This window comes from Dendrobates tinctorius, unplaced genomic scaffold (assembly GCF_039654945.1).
Source record: "Dendrobates tinctorius isolate UK_male_01 unplaced genomic scaffold, ASM3965494v1 ptg000196l, whole genome shotgun sequence".
Classification (NCBI taxonomy): Eukaryota; Metazoa; Chordata; class Amphibia; order Anura; family Dendrobatidae; genus Dendrobates; species Dendrobates tinctorius.
In genome coordinates, this window is record NW_027361863.1 from 2,533,322 (window position 1) to 2,555,391 (window position 22,070).

General features: G+C 43.4%; 1 protein-coding gene across 6 annotated transcripts in view; it reads left to right on the forward strand.

Annotated features, from left to right (window-relative positions):
- Positions 1–22,070, forward strand: part of DNMBP (dynamin binding protein) — a 120,181-nt gene that overhangs the window by 79,189 nt on the left and 18,922 nt on the right. For all 6 annotated transcript variants that reach the window (XM_073552790.1, XM_073552788.1, XM_073552789.1 and 3 more), the window contains one exon: positions 20,122–20,318. In XM_073552790.1, the coding sequence (XP_073408891.1) occupies positions 20,122–20,318 (197 nt within the window). The remainder of the gene's footprint in view (positions 1–20,121; positions 20,319–22,070) is intronic.

The following is a 22,070-nucleotide window of genomic DNA, read 5'->3' on the forward strand; positions in this document are numbered from 1 at the left end:
GGTCCTGGAAATTTGCTGCTAGTGCCTAATGGTGCCCATACACACTAGATAAAAGTAATTCAAACCCACCGATTTCCGCAGGACCAGATAACCTTCTGATATGTATGGAGGCCTACCAATTCTCGTTCCGACAGATGAGGTCAGGGGAAGAGAAGGATTGGGTAGCGATGTGAACGGCCGACCCTTCTGCTTTCAGGAGAGATGAGCTTTCCACAAACAATTTTCATTTCTATCTTTCGAAAATACATGAACGCCCGACCGAGTCGAGCATTGTGTGTGGGGAACTTGAGAGAGACAGAGATACCTGTCGAAGGAAAATTTTTACCATTGATCCCTCGACCTCTAGATTTGCCACTTTTTCAGCTTGGTATGACTTTACTGTAACGAGAGCTGACATTCCACTTTGTCATTTGCTTTTTAAAGCCCTTTTTAATTTTTTTTTTTCACGTATTGTGTTTTTGTGTCAGTTTTCCATGTTTTTTTTTCTTCAATTTTTAATCTGCAGTAATTGTATCAGATATCTTTGTGTAGAGAGATGGAGCCTCATGAGATCCAAGTAATAACTCTCCATTGTAAGCCTCTACTCCACATTGCTCCCAACAAAAGCCGCTCTGAGTTCTCAGGTGATAGGATCAGTTTCTTTAGGGAAAGTGAACAAAAGGTTCAACAGTACCTGTCCGGTCTGTGATCTCGTATGGCAGGAGGCACAAGTAACTCTTCAGCGGTAATGAAAGGTAATATTAATGGGACTTGGGAACCTCTGGAAACAACATGCATGAACCTGGTGGTGGGCAAGACTTGTTAAAGGATTAGCGAGAGTATTTGTGATTATATAAATGGTATATTACATGATTTGCTTATGTAAATATATAAGGGGTTATATTGTATCAGTATTATAATATAATTATAGAAGTAAACAATGGTAAATACAATCGCTCTGTCCCAATAGAGCTTCATGTGGTCAGCGGCACATCCCTCGTTTGCTCAGGGCAATGTGCTGCCGATTAACTATGATTTTTATGCTGGTATTAATGATCTGATCACCAACTTTTGGGACCACCCACTTTTGGGTAGGGTCTATATTAACCCTACTAATGAAGAATTCGATTTGCTCTGCCCAGGTCCGGTCTCGTCCTCCATGACAGCCGGTTTTCACTTCTGCGGGTGGCATCCTGGATGCCTCTTGACCCATGGCGTTGCATGAGGCCTAATAAGCACCAGAGGAGCTGAGAATGCCGGATGCAGAAGTGAAATCCGGCCATCAAGGATGAGTGGACACCGGACACTCATCTCTAGGGGGGTTTAATGTAAACCTTGCCTGGAAGTGGGTGTCCCCACTCTGGTTTTGCACATTCCTGGGGCTGGACTTAATCCCTATTTTACAAACCAAGATATTGGCAAGTCGGTGGAAAGTTTCCCCACTGCTGGAATCCCCAGTGAAATTGTGGTACAGGGCTTTTTGCTTCCTTTTTTTTTTTTTTTTTTAGAAGATTTTGAAACAACTGCTGCTACATTGCTGTATATCCATAGATTTGCTGCTGGGTCATCGGCTCCAGCAATGCTTGTCACGCAGATCACACTATATGGCAGCTGTCTGCTGGCTGTAAACTTTACAAAGCAAATTTTACAATGTCGTACCACAGGAAAAGGTGATAAAATCTGAATTTCACAACGTGTTATAACAATTCACATAATACATTGTCTTCCAGCACTCACTCTTATAAATGGTTATGTGGCGCCCCCAGGAGTATGGTCGCCACAGTGGCATTGCCTTCCTCCAGGGAGGGTGATGTCAGGCTTGGAGGCAATGAAGGGTCTCTCTAGCAGTTAACCGTAACATGCAACACAGTTCCCACTCCAGGCCAGCAGAGGGAGCTCTGAACCAGAATGGGGGAGGAGTGCTCTCTGAGGGCCAGGAAGGGAAATTGGGCGTTAGTGTGAGGAGAGCAAAGAGTGTAGATGTGTGGAGAGAAGCTGGAGGTTGAGCTGAGGATAGAGAGCTCCCTCCCAGTGATAGCGCATGATCTGGAGCCTGGTCTCCACGGTTGTACGGATACTGACGGTCCTGCAACAGAAACCAGAGGAATAGGAAGCTGTAAATGCTCTATTCCCAACTAAGACTCGGAGGCACAACAGCGACGGGTGAGCCAAGAGAGACAGAGGGCTACAGCTGTCTGCCATACGGGGTAGTTCTAAGAGAAGATAAGAAGGAGGAACATCAGTGTAACACTGTACTGGATGTACCTCAAGCCAGCGCTAGGAAGGAGACTACACAACCCATCTGATGGAGAGATCCCTGAGTTGCTCCCAGGCTAATCAGCTCCTGTGCCATCTGTAATCAGGACCCTGGACTGCGTTTGCAAAAGTAAAGAAACTGCACCCTGTTGTGTCTTTGCCTCCTTCCTTCAACCTCCCCGGCACTGCTACATCTCTGTGCCAAACACTGCACCCTCTTCCTAAACATTCCGCTACAGCCCTGCCTGTGGAGGGTTACAACATCATTGCTGCACCACACCATCTGTCCCAGAGGATCTGTCTGCAGCGTCGGCTTAACACCTCCCTTGCCGAACACCACAGGTGGCATCACAAATCACTTATAAACTTTATTCCCAACTCAACCCCTTTTACATGGGCGTCCAGGGCCACGGACCGGGTCACCGCTGCTGTGACATTCCCCTCTGAGAGACCGGCCCGGTACCGAGTACCCCACAGCCCTGGGAGGGCGACCCAGTTACATATTATAGAGCCATGGAGTATGGCATTGTATTAATGAATGGGATATCCAGTTCTATTGACTTTCTATGCCTGGTAAATCACACTTAATATGGAAACCATAAGGCATTTTTTCATCTTTGGACTTAGTTTTAAAAAGAAAATGATAAAAAAAAAATTTCATTTTGTTACCACATTACTTATGTAGTACTGATCCTGAGTTACATCCTGTATTATACCCCAGAGCTGCACTCACTATTCTGCTGGTGCAGTCACTGTGTACATACATTACTGATCCTGAGTTACATCCTGTATTATACTCCAGAGCTGCACTCACTATTCTGCTGGTGCAGTCACTGTGTACATACATTACATTACTGATCCTGAGTTACATCCTGTATTATACCCCAGAGCTGCACTCACTATTCTGCTGGTGCAGTCACTGTGTGTACATACATTACTGATCCTGAGTTGCATCCTGTATTATACCCCAGAGCTGCACTCACTATTCTGCTGGTGCAGTCACTGTGTACATACATTACATTACTGATCCGGAGTTACATCCTGTATTATAATCCAGAGCTGCACTCACTATTCTGCTGGTGCAGTCACTGTGTACATACATTACTGATCCTGAGTTACCTCCTGTATTATACTCCAGAGCTGCACTCACTATTCTGCTGGTGCAGTCACTGTGTACATATATTCCATTACTGATCCTGAGTTACATCCTGTATTATACTCCAGATCTGCACTCACTATTCTGCTGGTGCAGTCACTGTGTACATTACATTACTGATCCTGAGTTACATCCTGTATTATACTCGAGAGCTGCACTCACTATTCTGCTGGTGCAGTCTCTGTGTACATACATTACATTACTGATCCTGAGTTACATCCTGTATTATACTCCAGATCTGCACTCACTATTCTGCTGGTGCAGTCACTGTGTACATTACATTACTGATCCTGAGTTACATCCTGTATTATACTCGAGAGCTGCACTCACTATTCTGCTGGTGCAGTCTCTGTGTACATACATTACATTACTGATCCTGAGTTACATCCTGTATTATACTCGAGAGCTGCACTCACTATTCTGCTGGTGCAGTCACTGTGTACATTACATTACTGATCCTGAGTTACATTCTGTATTATACCCCAGAGATGCACTCACTATTCTGCTGGTGCAGTCACTGTGTACATTACATTACTGATCCTGAGTTACATCCTGTATTATACTCGAGAGCTGCACTCACTATTCTGCTGGTGCAGTCACTGTGTACATTACATTACTGATCCTGAGTTACATCCTGTATTATACTCGAGAGCTGCACTCACTATTCTGCTGGTGCAGTCGCTGTGTACATACATTACATTACTGATCCTGAGTTACATCCTGTATTATATCCCAGAGCTGCACTCACTATTCTGCTGGTGCAGTCACTGTGTACATACATTACATTACTGATCCTGAGTTACATCCTGTATTATACCCCAGAGATGCACTCTCTATTCTGCTGGTGCAGTCACTGTGTACATTACATTACTGATCCTGAGTTACATCCTGTATTATACTCGAGAGCTGCACTCACTATTCTGCTGGTGCAGTCACTGTGTACATACATTACATTACTGATCCTGAGTTACATCCTGTATTATACTCGAGAGCTGCACTCACTATTCTGCTGGTGCAGTCACTGTGTACATTACATTACTGATCCTGAGTTACATTCTGTATTATACCCCAGAGATGCACTCACTATTCTGCTGGTGCAGTCACTGTGTACATTACATTACTGATCCTGAGTTACATCCTGTATTATACTCGAGAGCTGCACTCACTATTCTGCTGGTGCAGTCACTGTGTACATTACATTACTGATCCTGAGTTACATCCTGTATTATACTCGAGAGCTGCACTCACTATTCTGCTGGTGCAGTCGCTGTGTACATACATTACATTACTGATCCTGAGTTACATCCTGTATTATATCCCAGAGCTGCACTCACTATTCTGCTGGTGCAGTCACTGTGTACATACATTACATTACTGATCCTGAGTTACATCCTGTATTATACTCGAGAGCTGCACTCACTATTCTGCTGGTGCAGTCACTGTGTACATTACATTACTGATCCTGAGTTACATCCTGTATTATACTCGAGAGCTGCACTCACTATTCTGCTGGTGCAGTCGCTGTGTACATACATTACATTACTGATCCTGAGTTACATCCTGTATTATATCCCAGAGCTGCACTCACTATTCTGCTGGTGCAGTCACTGTGTACATACATTACATTACTGATCCTGAGTTACATCCTGTATTATACCCCAGAGATGCACTCTCTATTCTGCTGGTGCAGTCACTGTGTACATTACATTACTGATCCTGAGTTACATCCTGTATTATACTCGAGAGCTGCACTCACTATTCTGCTGGTGCAGTCGCTGTGTACATACATTACATTACTGATCCTGAGTTACATCCTGTATTATATCCCAGAGCTGCACTCACTATTCTGCTGGTGCAGTCACTGTGTACATACATTACATTACTGATCCTGAGTTACATCCTGTATTATACCCCAGAGATGCACTCTCTATTCTGCTGGTGCAGTCACTGTGTACATTACATTACTGATCCTGAGTTACATCCTGTATTATACTCGAGAGCTGCACTCACTATTCTGCTGGTGCAGTCACTGTGTACATACATTACATTACTGATCCTGAGTTACATCCTGTATTATACTCGAGAGCTGCACTCACTATTCTGCTGGTGCAGTCACTGTGTACATTACATTACTGATCCTGAGTTACATTCTGTATTATACCCCAGAGATGCACTCACTATTCTGCTGGTGCAGTCACTGTGTACATTACATTACTGATCCTGAGTTACATCCTGTATTATACTCGAGAGCTGCACTCACTATTCTGCTGGTGCAGTCACTGTGTACATTACATTACTGATCCTGAGTTACATCCTGTATTATACTCGAGAGCTGCACTCACTATTCTGCTGGTGCAGTCGCTGTGTACATACATTACATTACTGATCCTGAGTTACATCCTGTATTATATCCCAGAGCTGCACTCACTATTCTGCTGGTGCAGTCACTGTGTACATACATTACATTACTGATCCTGAGTTACATCCTGTATTATACCCCAGAGATGCACTCTCTATTCTGCTGGTGCAGTCACTGTGTACATTACATTACTGATCCTGAGTTACATCCTGTATTATACTCGAGAGCTGCACTCACTATTCTGCTGGTGCAGTCACTGTGTACATACATTACATTACTGATCCTGAGTTACATCCTGTATTATACTCGAGAGCTGCACTCACTATTCTGCTGGTGCAGTCACTGTGTACATTACATTACTGATCCTGAGTTACATCCTGTATTATACTCGAGAGCTGCACTCACTATTCTGCTGGTGCAGTCGCTGTGTACATACATTACATTACTGATCCTGAGTTACATCCTGTATTATATCCCAGAGCTGCACTCACTATTCTGCTGGTGCAGTCACTGTGTACATACATTACATTACTGATCCTGTATTATACTCCAGAGCTGCACTCACTATTCTGCTGGTGCAGTCACTGTGTACATACATTACTGATCCTGAGTTACATCCTGTATTATACTCCAGAGCTGCACTCACTATTCTGCTGGTGCAGTCACTGTGTACATACATTACATTACTGATCCTGAGTTACATCCTGTATTATACTCCAGAGCTGCACTCACTATTCTGCTGGTGCAGTCACTGTATACCTACATTACATTACTGATGCTGAGTTACTCACTGGCCACTTTATTAGGTACACCATGCTAGTAATGGGTTGGACCCCCTTTTGCCTTCAGAACTGCCTCAATTCTTCGTGGCAGAGATTCAACAAGGTGCTGGAAGCATTCCTCAGAGATTTTGGACCATATTGACATGATGGCATCACACAGTTGGCGCAGATTTGTCGGCTGCACATCCCTGATGCGAATCTCCCGTTCCACCACATCCCAAAGATGCTCTATTGGATTGAGATCTGGTGACTGAGGAGGCCATTTGAGTACAGTAAACTCATTGTCATGTTCAAGAAACCAATCTGAGATGATTCGAGCTTTATGACATGGCGCATTATCCTGCTGAAAGTAGCCATCAGATGCCTGTTCTTAGCTGAGAGGAGTGGTACCCAGTGTGGTCTTCTGCTGCTGTAGCCCATCTGCCTCAAAGTTCGACGCACTGTGCGTTCAGAGATGCTCTTCTGCCTACCTTGGTTGTAACGGGTGGCAATTTGAGTCACTGTTGCCTTTCTATCAGCTCGAACCAGTCTGCCCATTCTCCTCTGACCTCTGGCATCAACAAGGCATTTCCGGCCACAGAACTGCCGCTCACTGGATTTTTTTTCTTTTTCGGACCATTCTCTGTAAACCCTAGAGATGGTTGTGCGTGAAAATCCCAGTAGATCAGCAGTTTCTGAAATACTCAGACCAGCCCTTCTGGCACCAACAATCATGCCACGTTCAAAGGCACTCAAATCACCTTTCTTCCCCATACTGATGCTCGGTTTGAACTGCAGGAGATTGTCTTGACCATGTCTACATGCCTAAATGCACTGAGTTGCCGCCATGTGATTGGCTGATTAGAAATTAAGTCTTAACACACAGTTGGACAGGTGTACCTAATAAAGTGGCCAGTGAGTGTATATCCTGTATTATACTCCAGAGCAGCATTCACAATTCTTAAACCTTCACAGCTGAAATCTCCCATCACTTTTTGCTAACTCATGGTATGTAGCGGCTTTTATTTAGGTGTTTTACATTTTGAGATGTCCTCTCTTTTATACCACAGCTGGGCAAGTATTTTAGGGAGTAGTCCGATAACAAGGCTCGATTGATTCCCAGAGCTGCCAGCAGAATTATGAGCGCAGCTGTAATAGAGACTGTAATATATGTATATTGTATAACTGCTTTACAAAAACGCTTTATTGTTCAGAATGACGTTCAGTGGTTGAAAGGTCGTTGTGACCAAGTGAACGAGCCGCATCATATTTTGCAATCCTTCTATCCAGTTTGAATCTGCAAATTATAATCCAGGTGTAAGTGAAGCGCGGGTGAGTCACGGGGTTTATTATTGCAGGTTTATGGAGGCCAAAAGTACAACAGAAGCGGCCCCTGTAGGAGGGGGGCAGATGGGATAAATACCCCTCTCTATTGGGACTGCATACCAGCAGGACATCATAACGCGAGATGGGCAACGGTTATGTTGGTCTTCTCGCCGGCATGTTTTGGGAAGGACAAGTGAGCGGTGCACCCCATTATGGCAGGATCGGAGCGTAATGGTGATATTTCCCAAGCGATAAGCCATGCACGTGACAGCCGCTTATCTCTCCTCCACCCACTGAAAGAACACGGCGGAGCCCAATGGACGCATAAGTGGGGCAGTCAGGAGATTACCCTGCCGACTGTGCACACTGCCCCTATAAAGCCGTGTCCTCTCGTTGCGATGTCTGTGATTTCACCCTCGTATTGCCGCATGCTTCAGCGTATATGTAAAGCTTGTGGCTTGTCTCTCAATGGATTTCCATGTTGGCTCAGGGCTACATTCAGATAATGTTACACCGAGCCTCTGATTTACATGGCATTGATCTGTAGCCTCAAGCTGCTACTGTAAAAAGGCACCGTATGACCTTAACCCGTGGTGGAAGCCATGCGTGTATATTAGGCAATGTCATAACATACGGCTCATTCTCTTATACGGAACTTTCTGGGCAGGTGACTAGGACTGGTCCTATCACCTCGAAGGGCCTTATGGCGGCTGCATAACGTAAATCGCCAGCGCCCTGCTGTAAAATCTGTAACAGGGACCCCCCACCTTTCATGTGCCATATGTGAAGTGTTTTGCTGTAAAAGGGTTTTTGGGACCCCTTACACACCAGGACCGGGATATGACTGCTACCTCTATCCCCTCTATGCCTTTATCATTAGCTATTTCTAGAATTTTTATTTATCTTGCTCCCCATTAATTCCACAGCACTTTACAGACATTATCATCACTGTCCCCATTGGGGCTCACAATCTAGATTCCCTATCAGTATGTCTTTGTAGTGTGGAAGGAAACTGGAGAACCCAGAAGAAACCCACGCAAACATGGGGAGAACATACAAACTCCTTGCAGATGTTGTCCTTGGTGGGATTTGAACTCAGAACCCCAGATGATTAAAGCCACCGTGCTGCCCCCATCACGACCTTAGGCCGGGTTCACACAACTGTGATTTTACTTTGTGTGCTGACCGTTGCACACATTGACGATCACACTGACCAATCGCAGCATGCATTTCCTACTTTCAATGGATGAGAATCGTGCACGGAATGTTAAGCAGCTCCTGCACCCATCGAAGATACAGCTATACACCCAGATCTAATCATGTCCATAGTTTTTGATGTTGGGCAGCTCCTGCACCCATCCAAGCTGCAGATGCACGCACCCAATCATGCCCCCAGTTTGCCAATGTTTGTGTAAACCCAGTCTTATAAAAAAAAAATGAAATATGTGCTGTCTATGCCAACCCCTGAGGAACCATAATGAAGTTTGTAGTTCCTTGTTAATAATCCCAGCCCTTCCCTCCTTAGGCCTGTTTCACACTTCCGTTTTTGTGTCCGCCAAACGGATCCGTTTCCGTTTTTTTGACGGAAACGGATGCCAACGGATCCGTTTTTAAAAAAAACGCATCCGTTTTTTTTGACGGATCCGCGGTAACCGTAATGGAAGTCTATGGGACAAAAAAAACGGATCCTGCAAAAAATGGCGGATCTGTTTTTTTACGGAAAACGGATTTTGACGGATTTGAAAAAACGGAAGTGTGAAACAGGCCTTAGCCACAAATGCAAATTTGTCATAATCTGAGTCCGAAATGTTGAGATGTTACCTCCAGTTTTTGGGACCTCCGCCGTGCAAGTGAGCTGTATAGGAACCCCAAATGTATGTATACAACCTGCGTCCATCCGGCTGTGGAGAAATGACAACTGCCAGATTGTTACCCATAAGATCCCAGTTGTACACAGACAGCTGCGGCTCTACACAATCAGTTGGAAATTGATTTTTGGAAAAAGCTAGGAGAGCCCAACAGCAGACCATCGCCATGTAATGGGGGCCAGGGAAACGGCCCACCAAAAATCTTATAGGATGACACATTTTTTATTTAACCATTTCAGTTCATCCTACTAATTGAGGTGTTTTCTGGACCACAGACCCTCTTGGGGTGGAGTTTGTGTATCGCTCTTATAGAGGGATTTGAGCGGCAAGAAAAGGGAATATTTGCTAACAAGAAACTGGTTTGTTAAGAACAAACTTCTGACTTTCCTGAAGAATCTCCTCACTGACCAGACCTGTGATTGATCTGCATTGTCTGTGACTTCTAATCCCTGCTAGTAAATAACACATTGTCCTGGCCACACAAGCTGTGTCCCACCCCAACAGCGACCAAGCTGTGTCCCACCCCAACAGCGACCAAGCTGTGTCCCACCCCAACAGCGACCAAGCTGTGTCCCACCCCAACAGCGACCAAGCTGTGTCCCACCCCAACAGCGACCAAGCTGTGTCCCACCCCAACAGCGACCAGGGTTTAGCATTCCTGCGAATCCTTAGTAAAGTACAAACGTCCTGGAAGTTCTGTCGCCTTTACATCACTTTTTGTATAATCTTCTAAACTTAACGATAAACTGATTCAGATTTTTTTTTACCAGTAAGTTCCCTAAAACGAAGGAACCTTGCATTACACATCCTTGCAAAATCTATGCAGAAATTGAATTATAATGTGGAGCTTAAAACTGCCGCATGATCAAAATCTACCAACATAATGCTATCGAATGGAGGTTCGCAGTTAGTAACGATAATATTCTCGCCTATACTAATGAGTGGAATGTCTGGAACAGTAAATTTGGACGAGTTTAAATTTCTCTCATGCACCTCCTTAAGTGATTGGACTAGACCGCCTTCTTGCATCTCCTCCTTAAAGGTTCAGCATTATTGTTCCTCTTATTGACATTGGTATTTTGTATACTTATTAATGTATGCTTTGTTACAAGGGTTCTCTATTTTTTATGACCCTTACCCTTCCTATGTACATTTACCCTTTTCCCCGCCCTTTTTCTAGTTCCCCCTCCCTATCCACCTCCCAGTTTTATAAAAACTTTAATAAAAATATTTAAATAAAAAAACTGCCGCATGACAATATATGCTGCAATTTTTCACCTTTTACGATGCATGGGGTGAAACCAGCCTAAAACGCGTGACAATTCTGCATCTAACTTAAGGTGGATTTTTAACAACTGCCCTAAAGATGTCATAAGTTTCCCTCTTTTTGACCTGGTTAACAAATAGTTTATTAATTGACTGTATTCATAAATGTTGAATACACCCTTGTGCTCTTCGGGACATAGGTGCATCAAGGGCTGCATGCCACTTCTCTGTGTCCCAAAAAAATGCAACTTTTTGCTGTTTTGCAGAGCTGACCATTTTATTATTTGCATCAGATTTCGTGACAAATTACAACACAAAATCTCCTCCAGTTTGTAATAAATTTGGTTTTCTGAAGTTTGGTCGGAGGAGTTTTTCTCATGTGTGGAGAAGATAAACTTTCTTCACCTTCTCCTGTCTGACAGTCTGTGAGTAAGGTACTGTCACACTTGGCGATGCACCAGCGATCCCGACCAGCGATATGACGCGGTCAGGATCGCTGGTGCATCGCTAAGTGGTCGTTAGTGAGCTGCCACACAGGCAGATCTCACCAGCGACATAGCAGGGGTCGGGGGTCGCTACTTACCTGTCACACCAGGCGATCCTGACGTCCTCCCGCCCGCGTCCACGCGGCGATCCTCGGGGCCACAGGAAGCCCAGCAGGAAGCGCCCGACGAGAAACGGTCCAGGATGTTCTCGCGCGATCAGCGATAATCAGCGGGGGAGCCGGTCGGAGGTAAGTATCACACATAGCGATATCGCTGCAGTGTCATAAAAACCAGTGACGTTATAGCGATATTGCTAGCGATATCGCTTAGTGTGACGGGCCCTGTAGACCACACTCAGATCTCCTTACAATGCAGTCCGATTTTATTTTTTTCCCCCGACCCATTGACTTGTTTTGCCATTTTTGATCCGACTCTCAAAATCAGACATGTCTCTGTGATTTTCTGCAAAATCATGGACAGGTGAATGACCCCATAGTCCATCACTGGTATGACTGCAATCCGTGAAAACCACATACACAGAACACAGACGTCTGAATGATATGTAATGCTTTACCAGGAACCCTACCAAACTAATCTCACTGATCTAACCGGAGGATCTCCCACAGGCGCACCGTCCTAAATCCTTGTCTCCAGGCTTTGCCTCTTTCCTCCCTCTATGGTTTCTACTGCAGAGATCCTGACTATTCAGATGATAATACAGCCCCTCATCTCAGTGTATCTGCAGGGGGTACAGGGCTTTGGGCGGTGAGAGGACTGACCACAGAGGTAAGTGCAGACACAAAGTCCCATTATAGCTGTAGGTTCTGGATTTCTGCCTATGAACCTGCAATTATTCCCTGTAACAAGTCTCCAACAAATGGGGACTCATTGGCAGGATGGAAAAGTTTAAAGTTTCCGTTGAATTCTCTGCAGAGGGGTAACAGAATCCCATCATGCAGATTCTATATTCTCCTGGGCTGGGGGCAGGGAAGAGTCAGCAGGTTGCTCAGACTGGGAAATGATGGGGGATGGGAGACTTGTTTCAGAGCTTAGCACAAGTTCAAGACTCTATCCAGGGGAGACAATGGATGGGAATTGTCACCTCCTCTACAGTATCATCCCCCTCCACCCCCACCACTGCTGCTCTGATCCGGGAACTTTTTTTAGGCTCATAGTTTCAAAAGTTTTTGCTCTTTGTAAATAAAGTTAGTGATTGGATTGGAGAAGGCCGCCATCGCCATTTCAGTTTTATGTTTGACGACACCGTTCACAATCGTTTTTTTCTTGTGGAATTGTGCCACAACTGCATTTCCTCGAGTGTTTTTTTTTTTTTTTTTTTTTTACACTTTAGGGCAGGTTTAGTGCACAGATTTCTTTTAGAGTACGTGCACACGTTGCGGATTCCGTTGCAGATTTTTCTGCGTGGATTCTGCATAGTCCGCAGGTAAAATGACCTGTGTTTTACCTGCGGATTTAGTGCAAATCTTCTGCGGATTTCGCCTGCATTTTTACACCTGCGGATTCCTATAATGGTAGAGGTGTAAAAACGCTGCAGATTCCGCACAAGGAATTGACATGCTGCGGAAAATAAACCGCTGCAAATCTGCGCTGAATTTTCAGCAGCATGTGCACAGCGGATTCGGTTTTCCATAGGTTTACATGGTACTGTACACCGCATGGAAAACTGCTGCGGATCCGCAGGGCCAAATCTGCAAAGTGTGCACACACCTCAACTGATCATTTTTGCTGTGGGAGAAGTACTAGGAATGAAGCGTAAAGATGGTGAACAATAGGGAAGTGGCGAACACTTGTCAAGAAAAGTGAAAATATGTAAAATGGTACAAATTTTGGAGAACACTAAATTTACACTTTTTTAACTTCCTTTTGTGTTGTAGAAATATTACAAGTAAAATCAGTCACTGAAAAAACAGCCAAAGTATATTTTCCTTTTCCACAGTTTTTTTTTTTTTTTTTTTTTTTTTTGAGACGTTTGAAAAACGACTTAATTTTTCAAATGGAAACTTCTCCAATAAATGTTCCTTTTTTGGGTAGAAAGTTTTTGAGGGAAGTTTTTACTTTTAGTGGCAGTGTGCACGCAGTCTTTTTTTTTTTTTTTTTTTTTTCGCAGAGTTTTATCTGAGGAAACTGAGCAGAACCTCCCAAAATTTTTGAGAAGTTTTGCATTTTTCAGAAGGATTTCTCTGAAGGGTTTGTAAGCGGTTTGTCCTGTACCATTCTTTCATGCCTTTTTATAGGACAGTTCATGGTTTGGAGCGGATTCCATCAGGATCCACTTTAGAGAAGTTACATCAACTTTTTTTTTTTTCCCCCTGAACAGGCCGAGAATAATCCACACGTGACAGGTTCGGAGTGCTGTGGTTTTGTGGTTAGTTTTTCTCTGAAGTTGAGCTCCCCATAGTTATGTCAGTAAACAGTAGATCTCATGCAGGAACACGTCGGTAATCCAGGAAGGATCATCTATATGCCTACCGTTTACAGCTCATTAACTTGCTGCGTGTTCATTAGCAGTTAATTTGCCAAAGTTGTATAGAATTGGAAAAACATGGCTGCTTTTTTTTTTTTTTCTTCCCAGAAACAGCGCCCACCAGTCCACAGGTTGTGTGTGGTATTACATCTCTGCCACGGTCACTTCAGTGGTGCTGAGCTGCAAAACCAGACACAACCCATATAGGAAAAACCTCTATTTATTTATTTTTTTATAGTCTGTGTGGTTACACAATAACATTTGGGACGTGACAGCAATTTTCAGAGATATCTTGCTACCAAACTTATTTGTGCAACTTGCTGTTACACAACTTAGAGCTGAGATTTAGTTGGGAAAAAAAAACGACCAAATTGCAGACTCCCTGGACCATTAAAGGCGCCCATGCACGTTATTTAAACATTGACCACCCGCAGATTTTGGCAGCATTCGGAGATGATTGGGCATGTTGGAAGTCGGCATGTCCAGTCCTTTCATCCCACTGGAGACACGAGCTATTATTGGAGGAGCCTGGCAGCTGCTTATTCCCGTGTCATATACAAAAAAGAGAAAAAGAAGTACAAAACACCCATTTAAGTTATATAAAAACATTTTTTTTCTTTATTCATATAGAAACACCATATGCAAATAATCTTAACGTTATATGGACAAAAATTCAAAGTGAAGGACACAAACAGAAAAAAAGATCCGAAACAGATACAGATAATATATGGACTGGGAATTTAGAGACCTTTAAAGGACATCATAATGCAATAGCAAAGTATATATAAATATTGCAGCAGTACCACGTTTAGATATCAAGATAATAGAATCACACTATAGGCGTAACTAGAAATAATTACAGCAAACTGCCACCATAGCTACAAACTAGTAAACACCTAATCTTCAATAATTAAAAACCTGGTACAAAAAAGGTCTCACCCAGATAAGTCCCTGTATGCTGTCAGACCACGCAGCCCCAACGCGCGTTTCGCGTGGGCTTCCTCAGGGGGCTTTATTTTCTTATTTATTCCCGTGTCATGCATACACGAGTGGATGCAGCCATCAGGAGAAATGGGGATTTAACAAAGATCTTTTCTGTCTGATCTTTTCTTCTTGAGATAAGCGGCACCTGATGTGTCTTGCGGCAGCTTCTCCCTCTTGGAATTGTGGCCCTTCAGTTGCCCTGTGTGTAATCTGCCATTAGGTGTTAATTAATGAGTGATACATCGTTACGTATTGAGCACTTGTTGCCCAAAGTCTTTGCACAATTGTCAGGTGTTTTTCACGGAAGTGATACAACTGCAGACAGAATGATTTGTTTGTTTGCGTTGCCGGGTGAATGTCATTTATCAGTGTCAAAGGTTGTAAGAGCCCAACCTGTTTGGTGTAATACACCCTGATTATGAGCTGTGTGCATAGTCACTGTGCAATGGGACGTAGGACAGAAAAATAAGCAAAGTTCTTTTCTTTTCACATACCTTGTATGATATAAAAACTTTCCTAATGGGAGGCGTAAAATAACACAAGGGGATATAATCTTTTTTTTTTTTTTTTTTTTTTTTTTTTTTTAATTTCATTTTTGAAAAAAGTGCACCATTAACTCCAAATGAAGGCCCCTGGTACTGTCAGGGGTCCGCAATGAACTCTTAAAGCATTGTTCCCATTTTCATAAATGGATAATATAAGGTCGTGCTGAGTTTAGGATCTAAAGATGTGTTGTTTCAATGAATCTGGCCAGCTTCGCCGCAGCGCTTACAAGCTCAGTAGCAAAGAACTTGTAAACACTTCACATGTTCGGCCACTGCTGCTAGACTGGGCGACATGATGAAAAGGAAAGGGGAAAAAAATCAATAAACAGCAAAGTGCAAAAGTCCTTTTTTTTAATTTTTTTTCTTCCAAGCACGATCAAACAATATTGATATATGAACATTTCAAGCACTAGAATAATATTCATATAGTGTCTAAAACTTTGTAAGTCGTAGTTAGTCCTTGGGTTAGAGCATTCCAGAGAATTGGTGCAACTCGGGAGAAGTCTTGGAACCAGGAGTGGGAGGCACGGATTAGTGCGGATGTTAGTCGAAAGTTGCTTCCGGAGAGTAACGAGCAGGTAGGCTGATAAATAGCGAGGAGATGTAGGGGGTGCCAAACTGTGGAGAGCTTTGTGGGTGAGAACAAGCAGTTAAAATTGGATCCTGTAATGTATAGGCAGCCAGTGCAATGACTGGCACAGAGGAGAGGCGTCCTAGTACCGATTAGCCAGATAGATGACCCTGACTGGATGGACTAGAGAGGGGAAAGTCAGGTGAGGGGGAGGCCAATTAATTGAGCATTACAGTAGTCCAGGTGGGAGTGGATCAGGGTAACAGAGTTTTTTTTGCTGTTTCCATGGTGAGAAAGGGGTGGGTTCTAGAGAAGTTCTTTAGGTGTAAGCGGCAAGAGATTGTATATGGGAGGTGAAGGAGAGATTAGTGTCAGACGTAACACCCAGACAGAGCTCCTGCTGCCCTAGCATTATTGTGGTGCCACCCATGGAGAGGGAGATGTCAGATTTAGGGAGGTCAATAAACGGCGGGAGCAGAAGAAGTTCGGTTAGGGAAAGGTTGAGTTTCAGATAGAGGGCAGACATGATGTTGGAGACTGCGGACAGACAGTCACTGGCGTTCAGTAGTACAGCGGGGGTAAGGTCAGGGGATGATGTGTCTAGTTGTGTGTCAACAGCATAAAGTTGGTACTGAAAGCCAAATCTGCTGATGGTCTGTCCAACTGGGGCCGTGTAGAGAGAGGAGAAGGCGACCAAGGACTGAGCCCTGAGGTACCCCAACAGTGAGAAGAAGAGGAGATGACATGAAGCCAGAGAACAAAACACTGAAGGAGCGGTCAGAAAGATGGGAAGTTATAATGGCCCCACATAGTTCTCCATACAGTATATAATGGGACCCATATAATCCTCCATACAGTATAATGGGACCCATATAATCCTCCATACAGTATAATGGCCCCACATAGTCCTCCATACAGTATAATGCAACCCATATAGTCCTCCATACAGTATAATGCGACCCATATAGTCCTCCATACAGTTTAATGCGACCCATATAGTCCTCCATACAGTTTAATGGGTCCCATGTAGTCTTCCATACAGTATAATGGACCCTCATAGTTGTCCATACAGTATAATGGACCCACATAGTCCTCCATACAGTATAATGGGCCATACATAGTCCTCCATACAGTATAATGTCACCACATACACTACAACTACAATACCCAGAGAGATTAGCAAAATTAGGATTATTTAGTCTAGAAAAAAAATGACTGAGGGGCGATCTAATAACCATGTATAAGTATATAAGGAGACAATACAAATATCTCTCCGAGGAGAAGGTGACAGTCACAAGGGGGCACTCTCTGCGTCTATAGGAGAAAAGGTTTTTCCACCAACATAGAAGAGGATTCTTTACTGTTAGGGCAGTGAGAATCTGGAATTCCCTGCCTGAGGAGGTGGTGATGGCGAACTCAGTCAAAGGGTTCAAGAGAGGCCTGGATGTCTTCCCGGAGCGCAACAATATTGTATCTTACAGTGATTAGGTTCTTTAGAAGGACGTAGATCTGGGGATTTATTCTGACGGAATATAGGCTGAACTGGATGGACAAGTGTCTTTTTTTGGCCTTACTAACTATGTTACACAGTCTTTCATACTGTATAATGGGCATTGCTTTCCATATAGTATGCGTCGTGTGCCAAATAAACTCATTTTGCAGGCTAGATTTGGCCCCGGGTCCGAGTTTGACATGTGTGATCCACAAGCAATGCTATCATATATTACTCAGAGGGCCAAGCTCTGAGGTCCTGGGGTGATTGCCCCTGGGTAAATAAATTCAACTTTTATCTGGAATCAACATTTTAGTGAAAGTGAAATCAGGAAGTGTTGGGTAGGTGTCTAGGTGTGTCATTACTCCTACCTGCCCCAACATGAATCCTCCAAACACATAAATAGTTCTCCATTCAGTGATGTGTCTTGTGAAGTTCTCTTTGCTACCAATGTACATAGTAACCTATAGAAAAGTAATATGCGTTATCCAAGTGCAATGTATCTGCAAGTCATATTTATCACTTTCTAAATAATACTCTTCTATACAATCTATTTAAAAAAGTGTATCCCAAGTTACAGCTTTTATTATATAATCCAGGGCTGCAGTCACAATTCTACTGGATGTCATTGGAAACTCCTATCCGTACAGCTGAGACCAAAAGTTCTGTTGCTTTCAGTAATATCTGGTGTAAAAGTGGAGCTGGCAAGAAATACTATTGGAGCTCAGCTCTGAAGCCTGCAGAATTGTGCAAGCAGCGCTGGAGTATAATACAGACTGTGACTCTTCATCGGTGCAAGATAAGGAAATATATATATATATTGCATTATTACTGAACGCTCAATGGCAAGCTACGCTCTGCATCCTCGGTCTACCCCACTTCCCCCATGCCATATAAGATCTACATAAAGATGACTATATATGTATGTATGTATGTATGTGTGTGTGTGTGTGTGTGTATATGTATATGTGTATATATATATATATATATATATATATATATATATATATATATATATATATATATATATATATATATATATATGCTGATGGCCTGAGCTTAGCATCCTCAATAATCAGAACCTCCCACTCCCATCTCCAGGACTATACACGTGCTGCGCCAATTTTTTGGAACGCACTTCCCAGGTCAGTACGATTAGTCCCCAATCCCCACAATTTTAAGCGTGCCCTGAAAACGCAGTTATTCAGACTGGCCTACCGCCTCAACACATTAACCTAATCTATCCCTGTGTGGCACAGTCAAAAGTTTTACCATAACCAGGTTCCCCGCAGCATGTTCCCACATGCTTTATGCATCCATTAGCCCTCTGTGTCTGTACTGTTACACACTTAACATTATGGCTGGTCCATACAATCAGGGCAACTGTTACCACCCACCTTTCGTGTCTCCCTCTTTCCTCATAGACTGTAAGCTTGTGAGCAGGGCCCTCATTCCTCTTGGTATCTGTTATGATCTACGTGATTATTGTTATGCTGTAATGTCTATTGTCTGTACACATCCCCTCTGAAATGTAAAGTGCTGCGGAATATGTAGGCGCTATAGAAATAAAATTTAATATATATATAATTTTGCTCAAAAAAATAGAGGGAACACTTAAACAACAGAATATAACTCCAAGTAAATCAAACTTCTGTGAAATCAAACTGTCCACTTGGGAAGCAACACTGATTGACAATCAATTTCATATGCTTGTGCAAATGGAATAGACATGTGAAAGCTACGACGAGTGTGAAAGCACAACCAACATTCAAAGATGTGGTCTGTGGTCCCCACCTGCAGAACCACTCCTTTATTGAGGGTGTCTTGATAATTGCCAATAATTTCCATCTGTTGTCTATTCCATTTGCACAACAGCATTGATTTAATTGGAGTTATATTCTGTTGTTTAAGTGTTCCCTTTATTTTTTGGAGCAGTGTATATGTATAATATATATAAGTCAACTTTATGTAGATAATGTATGGCATGGGGGAAGTGGGGTAGACCGAGGATGCAGAGCGGAGGTTGCCATTGAGCGTTCAGTAGTAATGCATCCGAACGTCCGTCTGCTTCTCACTATTCTGGTCAATGCGATGACATATGGCGGCAGAAGTAGCCATGCGGTGGCCTAAGCTGAGTCGGCGTCCATTCTTTGTTTATCCACTTTGTGTTTTCATTGTTTCCGTACTTATCCGTCAAGAAATGAGTAGATTAGTTTTGGGAGCAGGTGGCGGAGGGATAGATTAGCGCTAATTCTCTGCACCTAAAACAATGCTATTGATTGATTTTAAATTTTTCCGTTTCCTCCCTCTTCTACACGTTTATTAAGTTGAATGGGGACAGCGATGATGTATGTAAAGCGCTATATAAGCGAGTAAAATAAATCAAAACATTTCATTTAAAATTAGAGACTCTCACAGGAGATGTGGCGTGATGGATATGATGCCAGTATGGAGCAGATAAAGCACGTCGTCTTCTGTAAAATCCAAGATTACACATAGATTGAAGATATTAGACCTGTAAAGGTATCTTTCGGTCCATTGAATTATTTTTTAAAAGCATTTTATAGAACAATGCATTTTCTTTGCAGACATGACGCTGTTGTCATCACAATCCGAAATCCTGGAAGAGGGTCCATCTGCTGCATCTACCGCCGAGAACTCTGAGACGAGGATGCTGGAGAAGAGGTCAAAGGTGATCGAGGAACTGTTACAGACCGAGCGTGACTACCTGAGAGACCTGGAAACACTGGTGGAGCACATCATGTTCCCCCTGCAGGCTACACAGGTAAGACAACACTTATATTAGAAATAAGTGTCATTAATTCCTCATTCTGTACATATAAACTAGGGTTTATGTCTGCAAAATAAGACAAAAATTACCAGTGTTAAGCAAGTAAAGGTTGGGCACCCAACTTGTGAGATCTTACTATGTCGTCTGAATTGAATCTGGTCAAAAACGTAATGGAACAAGTTTTCGGGTTTAATGAATCAAAAACGTAAAGGGTTTGTGATGTGTTTGGAGGTCCTTCCAAATCTAGTGGAAAGAGGATACTGCAATTTCCCAATCACTGGGAACCCCACTGATCCTGATAGGGTTCAGATATCTCCGGCACTGCATAGAGAATGAAGGGAGCGGAGATGTGCATGCTCGACCTCTGCTAAACTCAGAAAGGGCACTTTAGAGCGCCATTTTCAGGATTGGTAAGGGTTCCAGCAGTTGGACCTCCGCGATCAGGACGTTATTCCCTATCCTATGGATAGAGGATAATTTGCAAACTAGGAATAAACCTTTTTAATTGATTTATTTTTAATTCCCCACTATTTTATTATTTTTTTTTTTTCAAGAGCTCTACTTGCTTTCAATAAATGGGATGATTCCAGTTCACTTGGTAGAGACTTAAAGGGGTTGTCCAGGACCTTTTTATTTTATTGTTATGGGCCTAAAAGTTAACAGGCAGGTGGCTGATAACAGAGGCAACTACTGCTCCTGCCAGTGTCTTGGCTGCTCCATTCAACAGAGCAGTTCTTTCTTCTTTCTTTCTTTTCCTTCGTTCCTACTTTTCTTTTTCTTCCTCCTTTTTTCTTCTTCCTCCTTTTTTCTTCTTCCTCCTTTTTTCTTCTTCCTCCTTTTTTCTTCTTCCTCTTTTTTTCTTCTTCCTCTTTTTTTCTTCTTCCTCTTTTTTTCTTCTTCCTCTTTTTTTCTTCTTCCTCTTTTTTTCTTCTTCCTCTTTTTTTCTTCTTCCTCTTTTTTTCTTCTCTTTTCTTCTTTTTTTCTTCTCTTTTCTTCTTTTTTTCTTTTCGTTTCCTTTCTTATTTTTTTTCTTTTCCTTTCTTTTTTTCTTCTCCTTCCTTTCTTCTCCTTCCTTCCGTCCTTTCTTCTCCTTCCTTCCTTTCTTCTCCTTCCTTCCGTCCTTTCTTCGCCTTCCTTCCTTCCGTCCTTTCTTCGCCTTCCTTCCGTCCGTCCTTTCTTCGTCTTCCTTCCTTCCGTCCTTTCTTCGCCTTCCTTCCGTCCTTTCTTCGCCTTCCTTCCGTCCGTCCTTTCTTCGCCTTCCTTCCGTCCGTCCTTTCTTCGCCTTCCTTCCGTCCGTCCTTTCTTCGCCTTCCTTCCTTCCGTCCTTTCTTCGCCTTCCTTCCTTCCGTCCTTTCTTCGCCTTCCTTCCTTCCGTCCTTTCTTCGCCTTCCTTCCTTCCGTCCTTTCTTCGCCTTCCTTCCTTCCGTCCTTTCTTCGCCTTCCTTCCTTCCGTCCTTTCTTCGCCTTCCTTCCGTCCTTTCTTCGCCTTCCTTCCGTCCGTCCTTTCTTCGCCTTCCTTCCGTCCGTCCTTTCTTCGCCTTCCTTCCGTCCGTCCTTTCTTCGCCTTCCTTCCGTCCGTCCTTTCTTCGCCTTCCTTCCTTCCGTCCTTTCTTCGCCTTCCTTCCTTCCGTCCTTTCTTCGCCTTCCTTCCTTCCGTCCTTTCTTCGCCTTCCTTCCGTCCGTCCTTTCTTCGCCTTCCTTCCGTCCGTCCTTTCTTCGCCTTCCTTCCGTCCGTCCTTTCTTCGC